This window comes from Marmota flaviventris, chromosome 3 (assembly GCF_047511675.1).
Source record: "Marmota flaviventris isolate mMarFla1 chromosome 3, mMarFla1.hap1, whole genome shotgun sequence".
NCBI lineage: Eukaryota > Metazoa > Chordata > Mammalia > Rodentia > Sciuridae > Marmota > Marmota flaviventris.
In genome coordinates, this window is record NC_092500.1 from 118,321,830 (window position 1) to 118,341,921 (window position 20,092).

General features: G+C 38.3%; 2 protein-coding genes across 3 annotated transcripts in view; one reads left to right on the forward strand and one right to left on the reverse strand.

Moving 5' to 3' along the window:
- The window catches only part of Kdm5a (lysine demethylase 5A), an 84,159-nt gene extending 76,408 nt beyond the window's left edge, over positions 1–7,751 (reverse strand). Inside the window, exons 1-3 of the mRNA XM_027951056.2 lie at positions 7,320–7,751; positions 3,981–4,058; positions 2,304–2,426 (exon numbers count right to left, since the gene is read on the reverse strand). Coding sequence (XP_027806857.1) covers positions 2,304–2,426; positions 3,981–4,058; positions 7,320–7,484 — 366 coding nt within the window. The 5' untranslated portion in view covers positions 7,485–7,751. The remainder of the gene's footprint in view (positions 1–2,303; positions 2,427–3,980; positions 4,059–7,319) is intronic.
- A 45-nt stretch (positions 7,752–7,796) lies between these two features.
- Ccdc77 (coiled-coil domain containing 77) overlaps positions 7,797–20,092 on the forward strand; it is a 51,165-nt gene continuing 38,869 nt past the window's right edge. For both annotated transcript variants that reach the window (XM_027951219.3, XM_027951221.3), the window contains exon 1: positions 7,797–7,892. The gene's annotated coding sequence lies outside the window, so the exon portion shown is untranslated. The remainder of the gene's footprint in view (positions 7,893–20,092) is intronic.

Genomic DNA, 20,092 nt, shown 5'->3' on the forward strand with positions numbered 1-20,092 from the left:
TACCAAAAAAAAAAAAAAACTAAAGTTGTATTCGTCATAAGACTATGGCCAGGAACAGTGCCTACACACCTATAATCCTAGAAGCTCAACAGGCTCAGTCAGAAGGCTCGCAAATCAAAGCCAGCCTCAGTAAAAAAAAAAAAAAAAAATGAAGTGCTAAGCAACTCAGTGAGACCCTGTCTCTAAATAAAATATGAAATAGGGCTGGGGATGTGGCTCAGTGGTTGAGTGCCCCTGAGTTCAATCCTGGTACCCCAAAACAAAAAGACTATACTTTTTAGAATTTTTAGGGAGAATTCTGGACTGACACTAACTTTAAAATGAAATCATAAAATAATTCAAATATAATTTAAACACAGGCAAGGTGGCACATGAATGCAACTCCAGTGACTCAGGAGGCTGAGGCAGGAGGATCACAAGTTTGAGGTCAGCCTGGGCAATTCAGCAAGACCTTATCTCAAAAGAAAACATAAAAAGGCTGGGAATGTAGCTCAGCAGTTAAGCACCCCTGGGTTCAAAATCCCTAGTACTAAATAAATAAATAAGGGCTTGGGGTATGGGTCAGTAATAAAGCTCTTGTCTAGAATGCACAAGGCCCAGGATTCAATCCCCAGTATCAGAAAAAATAATAACAATTTTTATATATATCATTATTCTCACTTTTTTTCTTAGAAGTGAAATCTTCAAAAATTAACTCTACAATATAAATAAGAATATTATCAATTATTATTTCAAAATAACATAGCAATCTTAAGATATCAAAGGCCACAAAAAGTGCTGCAAAATGTCTCAAATAATAAAGTTATCTTCACTCACAATCAGAGCAGAAATTTTTAATTATCATATTAACAAAACATATTTTCAAGGTAATTATTATAATCTGTTGCTGGTCAGTTGGTTATGTTCACTTCAGGAAATGTAATATTACAACCTAAATGCAAATTTGGGCAAAAAGGAGTCTAAACTTTTCATCTTTAAGTTTCTAAGCTATGATTCATTATACTGGATAAAGCTGGCTTCAGCCTTTAACATTATATTAGTGCTAAACTGATAATTACACTGATTAATGTAATTAATAAAACTGATACATACATCACACACAAGAATGCTGAGTATCATGAATCCCTGTAATACACTATATTTTCAGTTAAACAGAAATGATGACGAGCTCCATACAGAATATTATACACTCAGCACACTCCAATAATATCAGTAAATAGGTATTTCTTTTGCATATTGTACACCATGGAGCCAATTAATCTGAATCATTAATTCCATAACAAATTATAAGAGAGCTTTTTTTGAGCAGTACTAGAGATTGAATCCAGGGATATGCTACCACTACACTACATCCTCAGTCCTTTAATACTTTTTATTTTGAGACAGGGTATCATCCTCAGTCCTTTATTACTTTTTATTTTGAGACAAGGTCTCATTTGTCTTGAGCTTATGATCCTCCTGCCTCAGGCTCTTGAGTAGCTATAATAAAACAGCTTTTAAAGATAAGTCTGAAGGGCTAGGGTTGTGGCTTAGCAGTAGAGCACTAGCCTAGCACGTGCGAGGCCCTTGGTTCGATCCTCAGCACCACATAAAAATAAATAAATAAATAAATAAATAAAGATATTGTGTCCGACTATAACCAAAAAATAAATGTTAAAAAAATAATTAAAAAAAAAAAAAAAAAGTCTGAGGCCAGTCATGGTGGCACACACCTCGGGAGGCTAAAGCAGTTACTCAGGAGGCTAAGGCAGGAAGACTGCAAGTTCAAAGTCAGCCTCAGCAACTCAGTGAGGCCCTAAGCATAATATATCATAATACACACACACACACACAAATATATATATACATATCTCATAATATATTGTGAGACCCTGTCTCAAAAAATAAAAAGGGCTGGGGATGTAACTTAATGGTAAAATACACCTGGGTTCAATCCCCAGTATTAAAAAAAAAAAAAATCCCACTAACAAACAAACCTTTAAGATATGTTTCCATTTATTCATTGCCAAACAACTCCTACACAGAAAGCAATGTTTCCCTCCAAGTTTCTTTGAAATTCTTTATCATAAATTTCCAGACTTGTGCTCAATTTCTTGGTACACGTATATGTATGTAATGCTTGGGATCAGACCCAGGCCCTTCCACATGCTAAGCATGTACTCTATATCCCAGACCCTCTGTTCAATTTCTAAACGAAGTACAAAAATGAATCTAAACTTTTCACTTTTAAGTTTCAAAGCTATTATTCACTGTACTGGATAAAGTTGGCTTCAGCCATTAACATTACATCATAAGTGCCTCACCTTGCTCAAAGCATACAGATCCAGAATTTTTCTCTCCACCACAGGAATTTTCAGAGTAGACCCTTGAAGTTCCCAAAATTTTGCCAGTTGATCCAAGAAGTCCAGTCTCACTCTGGTCATTGCCTAAGATTAATAAAATATAGATATTGGCCATAGGAACTGGTATGGCTGAAAATAAATCAATGTGTCTTAATCTAGAGTAATTTAAAGACTTCTTTACTGTTAACTGTGTTTAAAAAAAAAAAAGCCAATAATGTAAAGAGGTTAAATACTTCTAATGAGCTTTATTCACCAAGGCAAAAACAAGCTACTCTAAAGCAGGTATGGTAGTATATACCTGTAATCCAAAATCTTGGGAGGTGGACAGAGGCAGGAGGATTACAAGTTTGAGGCAGCCTGGGCAATTTAGCAAGATCCTCTCTCAAAATACAATTTACAGATCAGTGGTAGAATGCTTGCTTAGTGTGGGCAAGGCCCTGGGTTCAACCCATAGAGCAACATCAACAAAAAAAATAATAATTTTAACATATGTAAAAAGTTCTCACTAGCAACTAAAAGAATTCTTTTAATTTGCTTAACTTTATGCTAACCAAAGTATGCAGTAAATTATTTCTAGTCTCTAAGCATCCTAATTCCATCATTTCATCTGTAGGTATTATACACACTTTTAGTACACCAACTCTACCTCAGTGATATTAAGATGCTTCATCAAGTATCTAATTACAATAGTTTAAAAGAAAAATATGTATTAAAATCTCAGAAAATACATGTTTTGGTTTTTCTTATCTTGAGAGGGGTGGGTGCGTGTGTGGTACTGGGGATTGAACTGAGAGCCTCACCCATGCCAGGAAAACACTCTTACCACTGACCTGCATCCCCAGGCCATCAAATAATATAAGCACAATCCAAGAGAATTAGTAATATTTAAAGGGAAATCTTATAAATAAAATTAACTGGCGCTCAGTGGTAGAGCGCTTGCCTAGCACCTGTGAGGCACTGGGTTCGATTCTCAGCACCACATAAAAAATTTAATAAAATAAAGATATTGTGTCCATCTACAGCTAAAAATGCTTAAAAATAAATAAACAAAATTAACAGTCTGGAGAAATTCTACCAAAACAAAACCACTTGAAAACTAGGTTTTCAAATGAAAATTTATAGAATTAAAAAAAAACCTATCTTCCAGGCTGGGTTGTGGCTCAGTGGTAGAGTGCTTGCCTGGCATGCATGGGGCACTGGGTTCGATGCCCAGCACCACAATAAATAAGTAAACAAATAAATAAATAATAAATATTTTGTGTCCATCTACAACTAAAAAAAAAAGAAACTATCCTCCAAGGACCACAAGAGGCAGAAATCTTCTGAGATTAGTCCCTGAAAAATTTTAGAATAATAAACATTGGAGAAAGTGGAATTTAAGAATTTCAGATCTCCGAAGCTGGACATTCCCATGATGAAAAATATAGTAAGAAACAATTTCCCATAATCTCAGCTAAATAAAAAAACTCTAACCATAAGCTTTTAAAAATCAGACACTTCTTCCAAACACTAAATAACTGTTCTAGTCAATCCCAATTAACACAAACTCTGGGCCTCAGTACATAAGCTAATCAAAGTTCTCTACCTAGAGGCCTAACATAAAAAATCAGGAAGGAGAATTGTTAATATAACACTTACCTCAAGTTCATTCAGGCGCTGTACTCTTGGAGTGAATCGAAAGCTTTTTACTTCACACGCAAATGGAGGTTGCCAATCCTAAACAGAAAGGACATGCGTATATGTATATATGTTTGTGTCTATGTATACAAAAATATGTGCTTTTTTTAACACAGTAATATGGGTTGGGAATGTAGCTCAGTGGTAGAGCACTTGCCTAGCATGTGCAAGGCCCTGGGTTCAATGCTCAGCACCAAAAAATAATAATGGTATGTAAGCAAGGAGTGCATTATTCATTACTTTAAGGGGTGAGTTGCCAAAAATCAGTGACAATAGAACTTGTAAGTCTTCTTTATTGTAGAAACAGAATAATATTTTTCACATAAAATAATTTTAATTTTAATATCACTTAGAGTGTTCTCAACTCTCACCAGTCTCGCTATTTACATCCCAGTTATGCTTTCTCAAATTACTCATGCAGAAAGCAATGAGTTCATGTACCACAGAACAGTGTCCAATAAACATACAGGTTTACCAAATTAAAAAAAAGGGGTAAAACTAAAGATTAGAAGGAAATTTATAGGGCTGGTGATGTAGCTCAGTGATAGAACACTTGGCTAGCATATGTAAGACTTGAGTTTGACTCCCAGCAATGCAGGAAAGAGAAAAGAAATTTTTAAGTATTTATTAATCAGTTACAGTGGCACCTGCCAATAGTTTGTTATTCAGGAGGCTGAGGTAGAAAGATCACTTGAGCCAGGAATTCTAGATCAGTCTGGGCAACATAGAGAGACCCTGTTTCCCTCCCACTCCCCCAAAAGTCAATTTTGTCAACAATTTTTTAAAATATTTTTTATTTATGTGTAAATATAAGCACTTTACAGTCTATGTTATATAAATGTTTTGATCAAAGCCCAGCTTCTGGGGACCCAAACATACATATATATATATATATATATATATATATATATATATATATATATATACACATATACACAACATATATACTTTTTTTTTTTTAAATAAGTAAATCCACAGAACAAAGACAACTTCCAGACAGATGTAACTAATTTGAGGTCAGATATTTCAAGTGGCATTCTAAAGAACATAGTTTAATTGGCCTAAACAATAGCATTTAAAGATATGAGAAGTAGTCAAAGATTTGTTTTTAATAAACCTTATTTAATATGTATACTCTTTCAGCCTTTTTAATAAAAATATAACTTTGTTTTACCAAAACAATCCTTCAATAGAATTTTTAATGAATAAATACAACATAAATAGATGAAAATATGGTTTAGGAAAAAACTTCAATGCTTCAGTCTTGGTCAGCATTAGATAATTTTGATAAAGAAAAAGTAGAAGCTTTTGGAGGATGGCAATGCATATCATCACAACAATTATTTGTTAATCCTTTGCTTGCAACTGATAATATTACAGTATTCAGCATAGTGGGAGTAAGACCTGCTTTATAATCAGAAAACTTTGATTTTGAAGTTCAAAACCTACTTTGCTTTTTTGCCCAAGATAACACATTTGATTGTTTTTTAACTTATCCAGACTTGCCTCATCTGCAAAATGAGAAATTTATTTACCTACTAGGTCTTCAAAGATTAAATAAAACATTCTATAGATGCTAAATTAACTACTCCTTTTCCCCCTTTCATCTAAGCTTTTAATTCACTGTGGTATGAACTATCATGGTAATCCTGGTGAGGGTGGATGATTTCTTAAATGCAACACTGGTAACAGGCTTATCTACCTCTAGACAAAACATAAAGCAAAATGTCTTTAAGAAGCAAAGGTTCTATCCACAGCAAAAATTCACAAACTTAATCTGCATTAAGAATCATCTAAGCATTTGCTAGAAAAGCAGATTACAAACATTCCAGATCCAGAAATAGATTTCACCCTTTTTTCTTTCCCCCCTTTTTTTTTTAAATCCCCACTCTTTTGGCAGTTTCAGAGATATGGAACCCAGGGCTTACACACGCTAGGCAAATGCTATACCACTGAATTACATACTCAGCCCGATTCTAGTCTTTTTTTTTAACATTTTTTTTAGTTGTTGATGAACCTTCATTTTATTCATTTATTCACATGCAGTGTTGAGAATAGAACCCAGAGCCTCACACATGCTAGGCAAGTGCTCTACAATGAGGTACAACCCCAGCCCTGATTCTAGTCTTAATAAGGCCTAGCAATATGCAGTTTAATAAACTTCCAGTCAACCATGGTACAGGTTATCCAGCAACAGTATTTGGAAAGCACTAGTGTAATGGGTAAAGAAAAACCCTTTTGACCTTGAGCATATCACTGAAACTCTTAGGGCATTAATTGCACCCATAGGAGTAATATCTGAGATCCTTAAAGATTGAGAATTATAATTATCCAACTTTAGGCAAACCTAATTATTTGCAATCATTGCAATTCTAAAATCTTTGCTCCTTGGTTCCTTATATCAAGGGTTTTCAACGTTTTCTTCCACTTCCACTATTGACCTAAACCTCCGAATTTCAAAAATTATTGATGCTCTTTCTCTTCCCCATGTAAGATTTTTCCATCGCAGCAGTAATCGGCCTGGAATTCTTGCCTTTTGATACCATTGTGGGAAACAACTAGAGCTCAAATTACCTTTTAAGAAACCCAAGACCTATCCGGGCGATAGAACAAGCCTGTAATCCCAGCGACTCGGGAGGCTGAGGCAGGAGGATCACAAATTTGAAGCCAGCCTCAGCAATTTAGCGAATACCTAAGCAACTTAGCGAGACCCCTTTGAAAATTAAAATATCAAACTCAAAGGGCTGGGGATGTAGCTCAGAGCTAGGGCGACCCTAGGTTCAAACCTCGGCACTCCCCCCACAAAAGTAAAAAAATAAAAAGAAAAAAAACCCCACTTAACCCTGAGAGATGACCTGCAAACATTTAACAAACTAAGCATTAGCAGGGCTTGGATGCAGCAGAAATAGCCGACGGACAGGTAGTTTCTACTGTAGAAGCATAATGAGGATTGTACATAAGGGGAAGGCACGTCAGGTCACAACACTTTAAACACCTTTCCAGACATCAAAAGGCCTGAAGCCTTTTGTTACCCTTTCCCCCAATTCCAGAGAAAAGTATCAGTGCCCAAGTTCTAAATGGAAAAGACCCTAGGAAGACCCCTTTCTGGCGTTCACACCCACCGAAATTAAACTGCAGAAGAAACTAAGGTAAAAATATCCAGAAAAGTAGCCTTCAGTTGTTCAGAAATGAGGAAGAGTATACACGAAAAAACAGAAAAACCTGAGAAGTAAAGCCACACCAAGCGTATCGAATCCCCTATACTCCCTTCTCCCCGTCTCTCCTCACAGACTCCGGTACCTTGGGCGGTCGGATTTTGCAGATGCCAGTTTTCTCGGCCAAAGGCCGGATGCGGCCAATGAAGCTGAGCGGGTCTGTGAACTCCTCCCAGCTGGGCTCAAAGACCGGACACTCCGGGGGTGGCACGAACTCTGCCGCGTAGCCCCCCGGCCCCATGCCAGCCATGGCAATAGCCAGGGGACCCCCTTAGGAGAACAAGTGGAGAAAGGCTGGCTGAAGCCCACCACGCCTTTTCACGTCCCCTGACAGGGGCCGCAGCGCATCTTTTTGAACATGAAGTGCGGGACGCAGAAACCCCAGAATCGCTTCCTCCAGTCGTTTGTTATTGTTTCCTTCAGGGCTTTTCCTCTCAGGGACCGGACTTTTCCGGAAGTTAACGTACTGTCAAATTCCTCCGCCACCGCAGGAAACAGAATTCCTCCGCCGCGACGCCTCGAGGTACGACGCTTTTCTTCTTCCTCCCTTTCGGGAGAGTCTGGTGTCGCTATTTCTCTGCTTGCCCGTCGCAGTTCTGGGCAGCTGATGACTCCGGGAGGGTCACCCTTGAGGGTCCCACGGTCTCCTCTAGGCGAGGTAAGAGTGAAGATAAGTATTCGGGGCGAGGCAGAACGCGCTCTTCCGGCGCGGAGGAATGTGTAATGCCCCAGAGGGCAGAGGTTCTCTTCCGGCGAGGAGGACGCAGTTCCCCTTTGTGTATTAGTGGACGCGCAAACAAACCCGGCCTAACGGTAGCCACCCAACCTCGCTGCTGGTTGGCCGTCATTTGTCTTATCCTGCTTGTCTACATTTGACCGAGTAACTAACATTTCCGGCATATTTCTCACACTCTCTTTTTTTCATCCTTTGCTAGTATCTTACGAACAATTGTATTTGGTCGTTTTATACCTGCCTCGTTTGCACGATAAGTTCTAAATGGAACCGATCCCCCAAATCCTGCAGAGCGGCTTTAGCCACCACCTAAGAATTCTTTTCACTCTCCTAATCTTTCTTTTCTAGCATTTGTCAGTCAACCCTAAATTATCTCATTTTAACAGTAACTAGCTCCCTTTGGCATCACATAATGTATTAAACCTTTTTCAGTTTATTTAAAAAAAAAAAACTACGGTAATCGTTTTGAACTTGTCGGAAAATCTCTAAGCCAGGGCTCAGTGGTAGAGTGCATAAGGGATCCCCAGAACCGCAAAAAGAAAAAGAAAAAATCTCTATGCCAGTGTCTATTTCTTACTTCCTCCAAATTGTGGAAAGTAACATAGACAGGATTAATGGAGAAATCTTGAAAATGTGCTTTTTAGTATTAAGTATCAATATGGCTGGGCATGTTGGCACACACCTGTTAGCTCAAGGACTCTGAAAGCTGAGGCAGGAACTTCGCAAATTCAAAGCCAACTCAGCAGCTTAGAGAGACCCTGTCTCAAAATAAAAAATAAAAATGGTTGGGGATGTGTCTCATTGCTTAAGCCCAATCCCTTTTACAAAAAAAAAAAAAAAAATGCAATGACTTCACATTTTTTTTATTTACTGCCACTTTCAAGCTTCATCTCTTCTGCTTTACTGTATAATCTACAAACTTTTTGGTGGCTTTGATGCACCATTCTTTGCCTTAACTCTGAATCTTCACAGATTATTTCCTGTGGAACATTTTTGTAGTCTCCTGACCCAACCTTGTCCCTACAAGTTCATGTATGTCTTTCCAACTTATCTTCCTTCTAATTCAATTAAATATCACTTGCTCTGGAAAGACTTCCATAATCATCAAAGTTAGTCATCAGCAACTAGTACTTCCTTCTCAAATATTTTGTTTATTATAGTTGTTTTTGGTATCAGGGATTGAACTCAGAAACCCTCAACCACTGAGCCACATTCCCAGCCCTTTTTATTTTTTTGAGATGGGGTCTTGCTAAGTTCAGGATCTCAATAAATTGCTGAGGCTGGCTTTGAACTTGGGATCTTCCTGCCTCACCTCCTGAGCCACTGAGATTACAGGCTTTTGCCACGTGCTCAGCTCCTTGTCAAAACATTTGGAAATAATTTCCTCTCTTTCTCAGACTGTAAGCTGCACAAAGACAGGGGCATTGTCCATATATTGGCCATTGTTTTCCAGGCTCCTTGAATAGTCTTGGGATATGGGGAGTATGCGATGAGACTGTTAAATAAATGGATTCACCCAATAAATAAATGAATTGGATCCACAAAACAATTTCCCTTGTGTTTTATTGCCTCATCTTATATTTGCATACACTAAATTTTGTTTTGAGACTTCCAAGAATGACATTGATAATATCCCTTCATTTTATTTACAGCATCCACAAAAGGTAATGCCCAATTATTCATACTTACCAGCCTAAACCTCACACAGACACTTTGAGGAGATAGTTCTATTTCAGTTACCCTTTGTTGAATGGCATACTACCTCAAAACTGAAAATAAAAATTATTTATCAATTCTATGGGTTTGCAATCTGATAGATTCATGGCCTCACCTGGGTTTACTCATGCAGTCACAGTCATCTGACAGCTTGACTGATTTAATGTTTAAATTTATGTACCAATTTGGCTGGCCCACAGTGGCCAGATATGTGGTCAAACATCCTGGATGTTTGTGCTGGGTGCGGTGGCACATGTGAACCAAAGTTTCCCAGCAGCTATAGAGGCTGAAACAGGAGGATTTTGAGTTCAAAGCCAGCCTCAGCAAAAGCAAGGAACTAAGCAACTTAGTGAGACCAGTGTCTCTAAATTAAAAAATAATAAGGCTGGAGATGTGGCTCAGTGGTCCAGTTCCCCTGAATTCAATCCCCAGTAAGGCAGGGGCGGCATTCTGGGTGTTTGTGATGGGGCATTTGGGGATGAAATTAACATTTAAATCAGAGACCTCTAAATAAAGCAGATTGCCCTCTATGAAGCAAGTGAGCTTCATCCAATCAATCGAAGACCTGAATAGAACAAAATACTGACCCCTGAGCAATAAGGAATGTTGCCATTTGTTTTGGACCTCAACTGCAGCATCAGCTTTTTCTTGGTCTCCAGCCTGCCAGCCTTCCCTGCAGATTTTGGACTTGCCAGCCTCTATAATCTTGTAAGCCAATTCCTTAAAGAGAAATCTCATATCCTACTGGTTTATTTTCCAGAAGAAGCTAATACACAATTAAGGTGGGAGAGTGCAAGATGTTCTCATATGTCTAGCAATTGGTACTAGTTGTTGGCTGGGAAACTTTGGTTTACATGGTTTCTAATTTTTTTTTTTTTTAAAGAGAGAGAATTTTAATATTTATTTTTTAGTTTTCGGCGGACACAACATCTTTGTATGTGGTGCTGAGGATCGAACCCAAGCCACACGCATGCCAGGCGAGCGCGCCACTGCTTGAGCCATATCCCCAGCTCTGGTTTCTAATTTTAAAATAGTAAATTGGGCTTTTTCACAGCATGGTAGTCTTAGCATTCCAATAGGATAAGACTGGAAGCAAAAGCCTAAGGTCTAGACTCCAAAATGTATCAAACACTCTCTCAAATTCTGTTGGTCAAAGCATGTCAAAAGAAAGGCCCAGAATCAGAAAGGTGGGGAAATAGCTGGGCACATGATGCATGCCTATAATCCCAGTGACTCAGGAAGCTGAGGCAGGAAGATCCCAAATTCCAGTCCAGCCTCAACAATTTAGCAAGACCATGTCTCAAAATTTAAAATAAAAAAGAACCAAGGATTTAACTCAGTGGTAAACCTCCCCTGGGTTCAATCCCAGTATCAGAAAAGGAGCATAGTGAAATAGACTTCATTGTATTTTATTTATTATTTTTCTTTTTTTTTTCCCCTCTGTACTGGAAATCAAATCTAGTACCTTGTGTAGACTAGGCAAGCTCTCTACCCAGTAAGCTACATCTTCAGCCTAGACTGCATTTCTTGATAGAAAGTGACAGAATCACATTGCAAAGGGATGTGGACACAGGAAAGCATGACTCATTGTATACAATTATAATGACTTACAGAAGCCTTAGGTTTTCTACTACTTAAATCTGGAAAACCACACGATTCCAAAAAAAGGGAGAAATGCTGAGGCTAGGGCTATAGCTCAGTGGCAGAGTACTTGCCTAGCATGTCTGAGGCACTGGGTTCGACCCTTAGCACCACATAAAAAATAAACAAAGGCATTCTGTCCATCTTCAACTAAAAAAAATTTTTTTTAATTAAAAAAAAGGAAGAAATGGCCAATGAGGTGGCACACTTATGTAATTCCAAAGACTGGAAGGCTGAGGAAGGAGAACTGCAAGTTGAGGCCAGCCACTCTTAGCAATTTAACATGATCCTGTCTCAAAAACTTAAAAGGGCTGGGCTCTTGTCTGCCTCTAGAGCTTGTCCACATTCTCCCTTGAATGTATATTCCTTACTTTACCCCAAACGACAGTGTGTGTGTGTGTGTGTGTTGTATCTCTCTCTCTCTCTCCCTCTCCCTCTCCCTCTCTCTCTCTCTCAATTACCACTGTTCTCCCTTGAATATGTATCTGCTTTCCTTAAAAACAAACAAAAACTCTCTTTGGGGAGAAAAAAAAGAGTCTGGGGCTGGAACTTCATGGTAGCAGAAGTAGAGCACCCCTGGGTTCAACCCCCCCCAGTACTGAAAAAAAAGGAGGGGGGGAGGCAATGAAATTCTAACTAAAAAAAGTCAATGAGCCAGGTGTGATGGTGCACACTTTGTAATCCCAGTGGTTTGGGAGGTTGAGGCAGGAGGATGGCAAATTCAAAATCAAACCCATCAATTTAAGGAGGCCCTAAGCAACTTAGCAAGAACTTGTCTCAAAATAAAACATAAAACCAGGTGGGGATGTGGCTCAGTGGTAAGTAAGTGCCTCTGGATTTCATCCAAAGAGTTAATGAGGGGCTGGGGAGGTGGCTCAAGCGGTAGTGCGCTCGCCTGGCATGCGTGCGGCTTGGTGTTCGATCCTCAGCACCACATACAAACAAAGATGTTGTGTCCGCTGAAAACTAAAAAATAAATATTAAAATTCTCTCTCTCTCTCTCTCTCTCTCTCTCTCTCTCTCTCTCTCTCTTAAAAAAAAAGTTTAAAAAAAAAAGAGTTAATGAAATAATTTGTTTTGCCAGGAACAGTGGTGCAAGCCTATAATCCCAGTTATTCTGGAGGCTGAGCCAGTAGGATCAGAAGTTCAAAGCCAGCTTCAGCAATTTAGAAAGCCCTAAGCAACTTACAAAGACCTATCTCAAAAAATAAAAGGGGCTGGGGTTAAGCACCCCCAGGTCCAATCCCTGGTACCAAAAATTTTTTTTGTTGTTTTGCCAAACATTAAATTAAAATATAAGATGGGCATAGTTGGCACATGCCTGTAATCCCCGTGGCTCAGGGAGGCTGAGACAGGAGGATTGCGAGTTCAAAGCCAGCCTCAGCAACTTAGCAAGGCTCTAAACAACTCAGTGAGACCCTTCTCTAAATAAAAATACAAAATTGGGCTAGAGATGTGGTTCAGTGGTTGAATGCCCCTGAGTTCAATTCCCAGTGCCTATATATATATGGTTTTGAGGCTGGGGATGTGGTTCAGTGGTAAAGTGCTTGCCTAGCATACATGAAGCCCTAGGTTCCATGTCCAGTGCTGCAAAAAAAATAAAATAAAATTGTTTCACTTTATAATTAATAGACAAATGAGGCCCTGGTAGACTCTCAGTCTAAGCATGAGCCCCTAAATCCTTTTTTTTTTTTTTGTGGTGCTGGGGACTGAACCCAGAGTCTTGCACATATGAAGCAAGCATTCTACCAATTAAGCTATATCCCCAGCCCCTCTAAAAAGCTTTTATTGTATGGGTTATATATATTGATATTTACTACATATTAGCAATTAAAACTAATAAACATTTATTCATTTAAAATAAAACAAGGGGGATGGGAATAAGAAAGAGTAGAATGAATCAGACATAACTTTCCTATGTTCATATATGAATACATGACCAGTGAAACTCCACACCATGTACAACCACAAGAATGGGATCCTAATTAGGATAAGTTATACTCCATGTATATATAAACATCAAAATATACTCTACTGTCATGTACATCTATTTTTTTTAAGAGAGAGAGAGAGAGAGAATTTTTTAATATTTATTTTAGTTTTCGGTGGACACAACATCTTTGTTTGTATGTGGTGCTGAGGATCGAACCCGGGCCACACGCATGCCAGGCGAGCGCGCTACCGCTTGAGCCACATCCCCAGCCCTGTCATGTACATCTAAATAGAACAAATTAACAATGAAAAAAATAAAATAATAAGCTATAACATGTTAGCATAAATGCATTTTCAGAATAAGAACTATATTTTCCAAAACAAAAAAACATATATAAGGAGAAAAGTGGCAATGGTTTTTTGTTTGAAAATTTCTTAATGTTTCAAACTGGATTCTCATATCTGTTTCTGAATTTAATCTTTTGCCATATGTTATCTTCATTGAAGTACATGAAGAAAATTCAGCTTGACCTAGACACATAGTTGGGAAACAAAGAAGCTTTTTTTTTTTTTTTTTTTAATTTTTGGTAATTGAGCCCTGGGGCACTTGACTGGTGAGCCACATCCCCAGTCCTTTTTTTTTTTTTTTTTTTTGAGACAGGGTCTTACTAAGTTGCTTAGGGCTCCACTAGGCCCCACAGAGTTGGTGAGACTGGCCTTGAACTTGAAATCCTCCTGATTTACCAGATTTAACCTCCTGAGTTGCCAGGATTATAAGCATGCACCACTATTCCTGGCAATCACTATGATTTCTTAAAGCCTAGTTATTCAGAAACAAAACTTTTATCAATTGACTTTTTTTCTTTTTCTTTTCTTTTCTTTTTGACACTGGAGATTGAAGCTGGGTGTGTTTTACCACTGAGCTCCATCCCTAGCCCTTTTTATTTTGAAACAGGGACTCATTAAATTGCACAAACTGGCCCTGAATTTGCAATCCTTTTACCTCAGCCTTCCAAATTGCTGGGCTTACAGATTTGTCCCCCACACCCAACTCAACTGACTTTTTTTTTTTTTTGGGGGGGGGGCAGGTTACCAGGGATTGAACTCAGGGACACTTGACCACTGAGCCACATCCCCAGCCTATTTTGTATTTTATTTAGAGACAGGGTCTCACTAAATTACTAAGGCTGGCTTTGAACTAGTGATCCTCTTGCCTCAGCCTCCAGAGCTGCTGGGATTACAGGCATATACCACTGCGCCCAGCACAACTCAATTGATTTTTGTGTACTCTGTTAGAGTAAAATGATAGTTAACTTGTACTTGAATTGATTTTTTAATCCAGTCATGATTTTGTAACATCATGCATTAGTCATTTGGAAAATATTGATTCACTGACTTATACAGATCTTCCAAATTTGGCATGTTATATAATATCAAAATCACAAAAATATCACCATTGATAACATGATACAATTGGAAAGCTGTCAAACTCAAGATGTCAGAAACAAATTTTCTAAAGTTATAATTTTCACTTGAAAGTTCAAATATTGTCATTGCCAACAAATAGCATCAATTGTTTCCATTTTAACAAAATGACTGTCAAATTCCTAAGTCTGAATAATCATCGATTGTTATACCTCTGTGTTCTATGAAAAAAGTGGCTAGTTCAGCTGGTATGTGCTTTTCCTTGAAAAAAAAAACAAACTGTATTTTCTGTATGCAATAGAAGCACTTTATGTGAATTTCCTATTTCAGCACAAAGGCTATTCAAAGACATAACAGCCAAGCGCAGTGGTGGATGCCTATAATCCCAGCAACTCAGGAGGCTGGGGTAGGAGGACTGCACGTTCCAAGATAGCCTCGGCAATTTAGTGAGGCCCTAAATGACTTAGCGAGACCATTCTCAAAAAATACAATAAAATAAAAAGGGTTAGAAATGGAGCTCAGTGGGCTGGGGATGTGGCTCAAGTGGTAGTGCGCTCGCCTGGCATGCACGGGGGCGCTGGGTTCCATCCTCAGCACCACATAAAAATAAAAATAAAGATGTTGCACCTAAAACTAAAAAATAAATATTAAAAAATTCTCTCTCTCTCTCAAAAAAAAAAAAAAAAAAGAAAAGAAATGGAGCTTAGTGGTAATATGCCCGTTTACCTGGACAATGACTACTAGTTTAGTTTGGTGTCACTACCACATTTATTCTAACTTCACTTAGCATTATCTGAGGGACCAGAATTTTACCCATCGTTGCTTTTGTACCATCAATGCAAATGTCAACAGTGGAAAAGGCAAGTAACATCTTAGTGTGAACTATTAAAATAATTTTGACCTCAAGACATTCAGAAAATGCTTTGGGGACAAAAAAGTCTGGAATCTCTGGGTCACACTTTAAAAACTATTGTTTATACTATTATTTATTCTTAATTGACAAAGAATTGTGACTCTAGAGTTTGAATTAGCATGATAAAAGATGGGAGAGTTAGAAGAGACCCACTGTAAAGGGAAGAAAGAAAAAATTAAATACCTTGCCAAGGAATAGTCTCAACCACAGATCTTATTTATTAAATATTTAAGCATTTAAATTTCAACACTGTAGGGTTGTAGCTCAGTGGTTGAGCACTTACCTCACATGTGAGGCACTGGGTTCAATCCTCAGCACCATGTAAAAATAAATCAATAAATAAAAATATTGTATCCATCTACAACTAAAAAAAAATTTTTTTTGTAAAGAGAGAGAATTTTTTAATATTTATTTATTTTTCTTTTTTTAGTTTTCAATGGACACAACATCTTTATTTTATTTTTATGTGGTGCTGAGGATCGAACCTAGTGCCCTGCGCATGCCAGGCAAGCATGCTACCGCTTGAGCCACATCCCCAGCCCCCTAAAAAAATTTTTTTTTAATTTTAATGCTGTATATATATTAGTAGTTATTTTTTCCCACAGTCTATTTTTATTGTCACAATCAACATTATCATCTTTTTTTTTATGACAGCAGAATGCATTACAATTCTTATTACACTTATAGAGCACATTTTTCATATCTCTGGCTGTATACAAAGTATATTCACACCAATTCGTGTCTTCATACATGTACTTTGGATAATAATGATCATCACATTCCACCATCATTAATAGCCCCATGTCTCCTCCTTTTCCCTTCCACCCCTCTGCCTAGAGTTCGTCTATTCCTCCCATGCTCCCCCTCCCTACCCCACGATGAATCAGCCTCCTTATGTCAGAGAAAACATTCAGCATTTGGTTTTTTGGGATTGGGTAACTTCCCTTAGCATTATCTTCTCAAACTCCATCCATTTACCTGCAAATGCATGATTTAATTCTCTTTTGTTGCTGAGTAATATGCCATTGTGTATCCCTCTCCTGGGTCTATATCCAAAGGACTTAAAAACAGCATACTACAGGGACACGGTCACATCAATGTTTGTACAGCACAATTCACAATAGCTAAACTGTGGAACCAACCTAGATGCCCTTCAATAGATGAATGGATAAAAAAAAGTGGTATATATACACAAGTAGTTCTTTTTAAATGCTACAGTTCCCAGAACACACACACACACACAATGTTTGTTTGTTTGTTTGTTTGTTTTTTAAGTTGTTCTTTTGTACACTTTATTTTTTACAGTCCTGGGAATGGAACTCAGGACCTCAAGCATGCCAAGCACAGGCTTTTATGACTGAGTTCCCTTAGTCCTATGAATTTAACATTGCAAGAAATCAGTATAATTAATAAACTCTAGTGCTGGCCATGTAGCTTCTCTGCCCCACAACCAAGTATGCACACAGACACACAATGAACAAATTTTTAAAAATCCTCTCAACTTTACTTAGGCCAAAATAATGATAGTTTTATTCTATATCTGATGATCTGATTGAATTTATTCACTTCAAGAATTCAGTTAACATTTAGGGTTTTTATTACTCGGCCATAAAGAAGAATGAAACTATGGCATTTGTTGGTAAATGGATAGAACTGAAGACTGTCATGTTAAGTGAAATAAGCCAATTCCAAAAAGCCAAAGTGGGGGCAGTTTCACTGGATTGGACAGGGCAGAGTGGAAGAAGGGAAGGGCTGTGTGTGGGGGGGTGCCACCATGCCTAGCAAACATTCTTATTGAGTGCTCACCCAGTCCAGTGTTTGAACAACTCTTTTTTTCTTTTTCTCTTTGATTTATTTTTTGTGCTGCTGGGAACAAACGCAGGGCCTCACTCATGCTAGTCAAGTGATACCACTGAGCTACATTTTCAGCCCTGGATTTCACTTTGAATCTGTGTTGTTTGTTGTCAACATGGGTTTGAGGATAGATATTGTTTTGAACTCATATTCAGTGTTCAGAAAACAGAAAATAATTGTTATTTGTACTATAAACTAAAAAGTAGGAATACATATACAGTACTTTTGAGATGCATTTTTTGTAGGCAGGGCAGGTACTATGGATTGAATCCCAGGGGCACTCAACCATTGAACCCCATCCCCAGCCCTATTTTGTATTTTATTTAGAGACAGGGTCTCACTGAGTTGCTTAGTGCCTCACCATTGCTGGGGCTGGCTTTGAACTCACAATCTTTCTGTCTAGCCTCCCAAACCACTGGGATTACAGGTGTATGCCACTTCATCTGGACTTTTATTTTTCATTTCATTTTATATGAAATGAAACCAGGGATTGAACCTAGGGGCACTCAACGACTGAGCCACATCCCCAGCCCTTTTTTTGTTTTGAGACAAGACCTCCCTAGATTGTTTAGGACCTCATTAAGTTGCAGAGGCTGGCTTTGAACTCATAATTCTCCTGCCTCAGCTTCCCAAGCCTCTGGGAATTCAGGCGAACGCCACCATACCTGGCTCAATTTTCTTTTGATTGATTGAGAGAAAGGGATAGATTGAAAATGACCCTATGTTTTTTGCTTTGTTTGGTACTGGAATTGAACCCGCTGAGCCACATCCCCAGCCTTTTAATTTTTTTTTAAGTTGTTGAAGGACCTTTTATTTATTTATATGTGATGCTGAGAATAAAACTCAGTGCCTCATGCATGCTAGGCAAGTGCTCCACCACTGAGTCCCAGCCCCAGTCCCCCAGGCCTTTTTAAATTTTTATTTAGAGACAGGGTCTCACTGAGTTGCTTATGGCCTCGCTAAATTGCTAAAGCTGGATCCTCCTATCTCAGCCTCCCAAGCTACTTAGATTTTAGGCATGCGTGATACATTAACTTAGATATAGAATGGAAGAAAAGCAATCTATTAGGGGGTCAGTACACATGTAGGGAGGAGTTATGCATTCATTCAACGTTTATTGAGCATCTGCTATGTGTTAGGTACTCTTCAAATGATGGATATATGATAGTGAACAAAAAAAAGGATCAAATATCTGTTCTCGCAGAGCTCACATTCTAGTAGTGAGTGAAACAAAACAATAAGCACAAGCAAGTAAGTATACACTATTTTGGCTGGGTACAATTGTGTGTTTCTATAGTCCCAGCTACTTGGGAAGCAGAAAGATGGCTTGAGCCCTGGAGTTCTGGGCTAGATTGCTAAATGAATATTGGATCATAAGGGATTCTTCCAATTAGGGAAATAAATCAATGTTATGTAAGTGATGATATTTGAGTTGGCCTTGGTAGGAACTTTATGGGTGAAGATTTATGGAAAGGACTAACCCAGATCAAAAGAAGAATGTGAGCAAAAGCTGAAAAATGCATGCTACCTTCAGTAAATGTAGTCAGTAATTTATAATAGAGACAAGCAGGGTCCAACTGTGGCAGTCTTTGAATGCCACATTATTACCTGGACTTCATTCTGTATTCCATGGTATCTATGATTAGGAGTATACAGAGAATTGTGCTTTAAAAAAAAAAAATCTTTTTGAGCTGGTGCATTGGAGCCCACATGTAATACCAGTAACTGGAGAGGCTTAAAGACCCTGTCTCAAAAATGAAATGGATTGGGGATGGAGCTCACTGGTAGAGCTCCCCTGGGTTCAATCCCAGTACTGAAAAAAGGAAAAAATTACCTTTTTGGAACTGGGGGTGTAGCTCCATTGTGGAACATTAGTCTATTATGTGTTTGATCCATAGCACTGAAAAAAAGCACTTTTTGGGCTGAGCATGTAGCTCAGTGATAGAGCTTAGCAAGGCCTACCAAGTGTTAGCATACACAAGATCCTGGGTTACTAACAGAGAAAATTACAAGAGGGGTGGTGAGAAACAGGGTTGGGAGGAGAAGATGGCAAGTGCCATTTAGATATCCTTAGGACTTATACCAGTGAAGTCTCAGCCTTTCCATAGTCGTAACTGTTAAGTCTGGGATTAAAGTGTCTTTCCTCTACTCCTCTTTCTGACTCTCCTGAAAAAAAAAAAGAGACCATAATTGAGTTTTGAACTTACATGACTTAAGTCCATTTCCCACAACTCTCAAGAAGAGGAAGCAATGGGCTGGGACTGTAGCTCAGTGGCAGAGCTGTGTGAGGGACTGGGTTTGATCCTTAGCACCAAATACAAATAAGCGAATAAAATTATTTTTAAAAAAGAGGAGCTGGGGTTGTGGATCAGTGGTAGAGCACTTGCATAACATGTGTGAGGCACTGGATTCGATTCTTAGTACCACATAAAAATAAATAAAAATAAATTTCATCCACAACACACACACACACACACTCTCTCTCTCTCTCTCTCTCTCTCTCTCTCTCTCTCTCTCTATATATATATATATATATATATATATAGGGGGAGGGGAGGAAAGGAACCAGCTGCAATGTTCCTAAACAGCATATTCTTTTTTATTTTTTAAAATATTTATTTATGTATGTATCTTTAGTTTTAGG